The following is an 8,030-nucleotide window of genomic DNA, read 5'->3' as shown; positions in this document are numbered from 1 at the left end:
AAAAAAAAAAAAAAAAAAAAAAAAAAAAAAAAAAAACAAAACAAAGGCTGGCTGCACCCAGCCTGTAGTTTTGCCTGTTCTCAGTTGGCTAGTTAAGAGCAACTAACTAAATAGCAGTAAAGCCTTTGGCTAAAGTAGGCTCTATATTCATGGAGCCCCATAGGCAGCCCAGCTTATGCAGACATTTGGGTTTCCAATTCTAGGCTAGTCTGATTTTCTTACTTTACAGTTTACACAGAAATAGAAACTAGGACCCAGACAGGAGAAGGGGCACACCCAAGGTCACAAGGCAGGTAGTACTGGCTGGCACAGGAAGCTACCCGGACCTCCTGCTCTCCATTGTCTCAAAGACAGAGCAGGTCTCACGTCAACCCCTTGCTGCTCCAAAAGCCAGAAGGCCTTGTGCTGGGAACCCCTGCATCTTTCTATGCGTGACTCCCACATCCCTGGCTTTGATTAGACTAGGGTGACTTGCTGCTCTGAGAAGTACCATTTCCTCTGAATCCTGGCAGAACAGACTGGCCCAGAGAACATCAAGTCCAAATTCCCTCCCCTCACCAGCTGCACAAAGAGCCACTCTCTGCTCACCCAAACCCTTGGCTTTTTTCTTCTCCTGTGGCCTTCGGTGGTCTCGGTCTCCCACATCATCACTTGGCCGGATCTCTTCTGTGCCTGGCTCCCCCTTGGAGGGTACCTTCTCTCCATTGACTACTGGAGATGGCTCAGGCTCCCCATTCCTTGCCACATAGGTCCGGGACTTCTCTGCATCTTCCGGCTCACCCTGTGCCCCATCCTCGCCTGGGCTCCCCTGGTTATTGTCCACACAGTACGTGCTCAGTATGTCTTCCAATTGGCGGCTCAGCTCCTCAGAGACATCACAGAGGGCCCCAGACTGAGCCATTTTGGCTTGTGCCCCTAAAGCAGAAGAGGATGAGAAAGACGACGATTATACCACTGGTTGGGATTTTTCACACCCAAACTCATCAGTTTGAGTTAAATGTTGCCTAACTTTTCTTTTTTCATGGAAACTGAGAAGCAAGAATGGAGCATCATTCAGCAAATCTAGTTCCTGTCAGAATATAGATTTGAAACTTTTTTTTTTCAGATGGAGTCTCGCTCTGTCACCCAAGCTGGAGTGTAGTGGCACAATCTCAGCTCACTGAAACCTCTGCCTACCAGGTTCAAACAATTCTCCTGCCTCAGCCTCCCGAGAAGCTGAGATTACAGGCATGCACCACCACATCTAGCTAATTTTTGTATTTTTAGTAGAGACAGGGTTTCTCCATGTTGGTCAGGCTGGTCTCGAACTCCTGACCTCAGGTGATTCGCCTGCCTTGGCCTCTCAAAGTGCTGGGATTACAGGCGTGAGCCACCACGTCCAGCCTCGAAACATCTTTTAAAAGAAACTACAGTCATCGTTGCTTAACTTTTTTTTTTTTTTAAGACGGGGTTTCACCATATTGGTCAGGCTGGTCTTGAGCTCCTGACCTCAGGTGATCCGCCTGTCTCAGCCGCCCAAAGTGCTAGGATTACAGGCGTGAGCCACAGCGCCCGGCAACTTTCTTTTTCTTGCCAAACTCAGGTGATGGATGCTTAACTTCTTTAAGTCTATTTACTTGTAAAATGACACAACTATTTCTATCACCCGAACATGTTGGTTACGAACATAAAAGTATGTAAAGCATCAGCACACAGGGCTGGCATGAAGCAACTTCTAGTCCATCTCCTTCCCCCCTCACCAACCATTTCTTGCCATTCAGATTGTTCTAGAAATGCCTCAAAACAGGAAGGGCAGTTAGCTGTTGGCGGCTGAGGTGTTTCTAACAGGACCTGGATTTCCTGACTGGGTGCCTCATTTGGCTGCCACCTGACTTAATCCTGTCAGAGCTCCTCTCCAGAGAAGAGAACTCTTCCTGTGCTTAGAGGGGACGGCTCGCCGGCTCGCCAGGACACAGGAGGGACCGCGGCCCCAGCACTGCCCTCTCATCCTACATCTCCTCCTTCTGGACAACCTGGCCTCGGCCTCTAAGTCCAGAAGTGAGGCCAGGCCCACAGCTCCTCCCCCTGCCCGCCGGCAATGCAGAGCTGGCACACACCCTCCGGCTTCCGAGGAGCCTGGCCGCTGCCGGGACCTTCAGCTTCTGCCGCAGGAGCCGCCTGGCTGGGCCGCTCCTGGGTTCCCTCGGGTCCCGTTTCCGGTTGTCCCGGGCTGCTTTTTGGGTTGGATTGTTTGGAAGCCCCGTTCTTTTTGTCTTGGTTCTTCATTGTGATGAGCGATGCTGGGTCAGAAGGAGATCCTTTGGAAACAAACAGAGTTGCAGTTTTCCAGACTTGGAAATTCTTCGCAGTCTGGATCAGAAATCCCCACAGCAGGCGCCCAAAGCTGCTTAAACGGACCGGCCGGCCTCGGCGGAGGGCGCCAACGGCTCTCCAGTCTTGGCGGGTCAGGGGAGCCCGGCGTGCCGGGGCAGGCTTTCGGGGCGCAGCTCCCGCAGCGGATGAAGAGGCCTCTTTTTCTCCTCGGAGCCACTTCCCAGCACAACCAACCCCCTCACGGCAGGCCGAGCGCGGGATTGGCTCGGGACCGGAGACTGACGTGGCGGAACGCCGGAGTCCCGGCACCGCCCCCGCCCCTCAGGCCCCACGTGCGCCCCCCGAGCGCGCAGCCACCCACGCCCGGCGCGCCCTCCAGCCGCGAGGGACGCCCGCGCATGCGCACACGCCCTAGACAGCCCCCCTGCCCACGCGCGGAGTCGCCGTGATTTTCCCACAGGCCGAGAACATCCCGGTCCGCACACCCTCCGATTCTCTCCCACCGCTCGCCGCGGCACGCACCTCACAGCCAACGTCCGACGACTTCCCCAGCTCTGGCCTCGCACCGGAAACCCCGAGTAACCACTGCCGGCGAGCAGCCTGCTCCCACCGCAGCCAATCAATAGCCGGCGCCGGCGCGGAGCTTGCTGGGAAGGACGAAGCGAGGGCGGCAGTGGAGGCGGGCGCGTCGTGAGGGCGGGGCAGCGAAAGGACTACGCGTCCCTCCGTGCGCTGGGGCTGGCAGCAGCTCCCAAGGTGCAGACGGTTTGTAGTCCTGGGAGTCCAAAAAAATGCGCAGGTCAACCTGGTTTCTATCTCGCAGAAGCTATGCTTCAACTCCTAAAGCCTTGCGCCTGGCTATTGTTTCCTGCAGGCCTCCGTCAAGCCTTCCTCCCTGGCCTTGAACAAATGTGACTCCATCCAGGAATTCCGAGGACTGGGGAAGAGGGATAGAGTCCTGGGGTGATGCCCAGGAGACCCCTACTCCAGTCCCAGCTTCATCACGGATTTGCAGTGTGGCTGGACGTTCTTTTCTCTCCCTGGGCCTCAATGTCCTTCTTCCAAAGGAGGTGTTTAATAACAATAGCAGTTTCCTTGAGCGCATACTGCGTGCTTTCCGATATCCAATAGCTTCATTCTCATAACCACTCATTGAAATAAATACTGTTATTCCCATTTTACGGAAAAGGACAGTAAGAGAAAGGCTAGGTAACTTCTCCAAGGTCCCATCGATAGCGAGTGGTTAAAACGGATTCAAAATTGTTAAGTCTGACACAAGCACCCAGGTAACTTCTCGGCTTGCCTTTTTTTTTTTGAGATGGAGTTTCGCTCGTTACCCAGGCTGGAGTGCAATGGCGCGATCTCGGTTCACCGCAACCTCCGCCTCCTGGGTTCAAGCAATTCTGTCTCAGCCTCCCGAGTAGCTGGGACTACAGGCGCGCCCCACCATGCCCAGCTAATTTTTGCATTTTTGGTAGAGAGGGGGTTTCACCATGTTGACCAGGATGGTCTCAATTTCTTGACCTCGTGATCCACCCGCCTCAGCCTCCCAAAGTGCTTGGATTGATTATAGGCGTGAGCCACCGCGGCCCGGCTTACCCTGTCTTTTACCCAGAAGAAACACTATCACAGCAGGTTTTCCTGAGGCAGTCAAGGTAACTTGTGAACGTAAGTCATATTTTCCCCTCTCCATTATCATTTTGGCAGTCAGTTCCTCAGGAAGGTGCTGAGTTAAGGCTTCAGGCATATTCTAGAGCCTTTTCTCTGACTGCCCCACTCTACAAAGTCTCACTGGGGTTAAAGTAGAAAAAAACCACAATTCTCTACACGTGAGATCAGAAATTCTGTATCCCCGTTGCCTCTGAATAATGAAATCAAACCCAACAATCCTTGTGCCTGGAATTTGAAGCCTAAGAGGTTTGGCTTTTGTCAAACTCAAAATCTTTTGAGGCCCGGTTCAAAGGTCACTGCAGAGCCTTCCCAGTGCTCTGCAATCTGTATTTGCTCCCTAGGTCTGCAGAGTTCTGTTACAGCATTAGCAGTGAGGTGTTGAAATTACTATTTGCTTACATGTCAGTGAATTTTGCAAGAACTGTTGGCAAAATATTCTAGTCCCAGAGCCTGGCATCAGGCTGTGGGTAGAGAAGATTGTAAATTGTTGTACTAATTGAGCATTGGTTTAGGGCTGTTAGGATGTTAAATATTTCCCAAGGCTCAGTGACAGACTTAAGAGCAGTGCATTTTGGATTTCGGATTTTCAGATTAGGGACGCCCAACCAGTAAAATCTGAAAAAATCCCAAATTCGAAATACTTCTGGTCCGACGCATATTGGATAAGGGATACTCAACTTTAGTATAATGATGGAACTGAGGCTCAAAAAGGTTTGGAATCCAGGTGTCCTGAAACCAAGGCCCTGATTATTTCTAGAAAAGCATTCTGGAAATTTCTTGAGGAAGCGCCATATAAATCAGGCCTTGATAGGTTTCCATATAAAAAGGGTGTTCTAGGCCAGGTGCAGTGGCTCGCATCTGTAATCCCAGCACTTTGGGAGGCTGAGGCAGGCGGATCACCTGAGGTCGGGAGTTGGAGACCAGCCCAACCAACATGGAGAAACCCTGTCTCTACTAAAAATACAAAATTAGCCAGGCGTGGTGGCACATGCCTGTAATCCCAGCTGCTCCAGAGGGTGAGGCAGGAGAATTGCTTGAACCCGGGAGGCTGAGGTTGCAGTGAGCCAAGACCATGCCACTGCACTCCAGCCTGGGCAACAAGAGCAAAGCTCTGTCTCAAAAAATAATAAAAGGGGTGTTCTAGGTGAGATGAAGAACATAAGAAAAATGTATGCATGGGGTGAGGGGTAGAGGGTGTAGCAGAAGGCTAAACAATGGCCTAGAGGGGGCAGCTGGGTAATGAGAACAGGCAAGAATATTTGACAGAAACATGAGTTAAGAAGTCGCTTTTGAGGCCGGGCGCGGTGGCTCAAGCCTGTAATCCCAGCACTTTGGGAGGCCGAGGCGGGTGGATGACGAGGTCAAGAGATCGAGACCATCCTGGTCAACATGGTGAAACCCCGTCTCTACTAAAAATACAAAAAATTAGCTGGGCATGGTGGCGCGTGCCTGTAATCCCAGCTACTCAGGAGGCTGAGGCAGGAGAATTGCCTGAACCCAGGAGGCGGAGGTTGCAGTGAGCCGAGATCGCGCCATTGCACTCCAGCCTGGGTAACAACAGCGAAACCCCTAACAAAAAAAAAAAAAAAAAAAAAAAAAGAAGTCGCTTTTGGCCGGATTCAGTGGTTCAGGATTGTAATCCCAGCCACTTTGGGAGCCTGATAACCTGAGGTCAGGAGTCCAAGACCAGCCTGGCCAACATGGTGAAACCCCAACTCTACTGAAAATACAAAAATTAGCCAGGTGTGGTGGTATGCACCTGTATTCCCAGCTACGGGAGGCTGAGGCAGGAGAATTGCTGGAACCCGGGAGGCGGAGGCTGCAGTGAGCTGAGATTGCACCACTGTACTCCAGCCTGGGCGACAAAGTGAGACTCCATCTCAAAAAAAAAAAAAAGAAGTTATTTTCTCCTTTGCTGTAAATAATGTACAGAAACAATATTAGCACTTGCCAGACTCAGAGAGAGGTGGTGATTGCAGTAAAATACAGCAGCTCTTGCACATTGTTACCAAGCAGAAACTCAGGCCGGGTAAGGCCAGATAGTATTTTTTTCTTTTTTAGACAGGTCTTACTCAGCTGCTGGGGCTGGAGTGCAGTGATGATCTTAGCTCACTGCACACTCAACTACTTGGACTCAAGTGATCCTCCTGCCCCGAGTCTCCCAAATAGCTAGGACTACCGATATACGCCACTACAGCCAGTTAACTTTTAAATTTTTTTGTAGAGACAGGTCTCACTATGCCTCACAGGCTAGTCTTGAACTCCTGGCCTCAAGCAGTCTTCCTGTCTTGACCTCCCATAGGGTTGGGATTACAGGCATGAGGCATGGTGTTTGGCCTTTTAAAATTGAGGTGTATTGAAAGGACAGTCATTTTCAAGACAGACATTTCTTGATTTTAATGTTGGCAACTAATTCAAACTTAAACATACTCTGCCAAGCAAAACCTTCTTGTGGCTTCCATCAACTTTTTGGCTGTTTGTCTGTAATCTCTGCTTTAAGAATTGATCTAAACTGAAGGGAGGAGTCTGTGAACTACTTGATCTTAAGAGGTTCAGGCTGGGCGCGGTGGCTCAAGCCTGTAATCCCAGCACTTTGGGAGGCTGAGGCGGGCAGATCACCTGAGGTTAGGAGTTCAAGACCAGCCTGGCCAACGTGGTGAAATCCCATTTCTACAAAAAATACAAAAATTAGCCTGGCATGGTGGCAGGTGCCTGTAATCCCAGCTACTCGGGAGGCTGGGGCAGGAGAATCGCTTGAACCTAGGAGGCAGAGGTTGCAGTGAGCCAAGATGGCATGGCTGCACTCCAGCCTGAATGCCATGAGCAAAAAACTGTCTCAAAAAGGGTTCAAAAGGCTATAGAGTGGTGCTGATGAAACTAAGTCAAAATCATTCAGAGAAACTCTAGATAATGCAAACTAAACTACAGTGTCAGCCACAGATCAGTCATTGCTGGACGTGGGGCAGAAAGGAGTGATCCTCAAGCAGGAAGCTTATGACTTATGAAGGTGATGGATATATTCACTGTCTTGCAGTTGTTTTATGGGCGTGTATATGTTTCAATTTATCAAAGTGTATCTACTTTAAATATGTACAATTTATGTCAATTATATTTCAATAAAGCCGAAGAAAAAAACTACACCAGCTGCAGGTTGGTGTAACTCTTATTTCCACTGTTAATCTACAAGTTTAAACACCTCCTCATTCTCTTCCCCAAAATTCAGTCGAGGGTCACTCCAAGCCAAAGAATACAATTTAGAACTTTGCAACAGGTTTTTATTTTTGTTTTATAACTATTACAGTGTTTGAAACCTAAAGAAATACATTTTCTCTTCAAATTTGGATGTGTATATAAATATCATTTGTCTGGACTCAGCACACTCAATGCCATAGTTTCTTGGCCTATATCTGCTCTGAAATCAAGCTGTGTCTGTCTACCCAGGGGCCCTGAGAACATGGAAAATAGAGTTGATAGTTATTAGAAAAATAAAAGCAAATGAATTTGCAAAGAAAAACCAGTGAGAAGGGCTTGATTCATCTTCCAAGGGTGCATAGCTGGTAACCCAAGTCATTCTTGAGGGATATCCAGTCTCTTGAGTGGTTGGGATGTATTTCCTTCTTTAGTAAGTCAATCAAAGACAGTTACCACAAAAGTTGGCTTAAAAAGCCAATACCCAACTCCAGAGTCTCAGGGTTCGTGAAGATGTGGACTCTTTATTTTTGTTTTTGAGACAGAGTCTTGCCTTGTTGCCCAGGCTGGAGTGCAGTGACACAATCTTGGCTCACTGGAACCTCTGCCTCCCGGGTTCAAGGGATTCTCCTGCCTCAGCCTCCCATGTAGCTGGGATTACAGGTGCCCACCACCACACCCAGCTAGTTTTTTTGTGTTTTTAGTAGAGACAGGGTGTCATTGTGTTGGCCAGGCTGGTTTTGAACTCCTGACCTCAAGTGATCCACCCACCTGAGCTTCCCAAAGTGCTAGGGTTACAGGTGTGAGCCACCGCACCCAGCCAAAGACGTAGACTCTTTTTTTTTTTTTTTTTTTTT

General features: G+C 49.6%; 1 protein-coding gene across 1 annotated transcript in view; it reads right to left on the bottom strand.

The window, feature by feature from the left end:
• TXLNA (taxilin alpha) overlaps nt 1-2,962 on the bottom strand; it is a 20,738-nt gene extending 17,776 nt beyond the window's left edge. Inside the window, exons 1-3 of the mRNA XM_037738210.1 lie at nt 2,836-2,962; nt 2,097-2,297; nt 589-915 (exon numbers count right to left, since the gene is read on the bottom strand). Coding sequence (XP_037594138.1) covers nt 589-915; nt 2,097-2,265 — 496 coding nt within the window. The 5' untranslated portion in view covers nt 2,266-2,297; nt 2,836-2,962. The remainder of the gene's footprint in view (nt 1-588; nt 916-2,096; nt 2,298-2,835) is intronic.
• Between the last annotated feature and the right edge of the window lie 5,068 nt (nt 2,963-8,030).

Source organism: Cebus imitator, unplaced genomic scaffold, assembly GCF_001604975.1.
Source record: "Cebus imitator isolate Cc_AM_T3 unplaced genomic scaffold, Cebus_imitator-1.0 Scaffold51, whole genome shotgun sequence".
Taxonomy (NCBI): domain Eukaryota; kingdom Metazoa; phylum Chordata; class Mammalia; order Primates; family Cebidae; genus Cebus; species Cebus imitator.
This window is presented reverse-complemented; position numbering and strand designations above follow the sequence as displayed.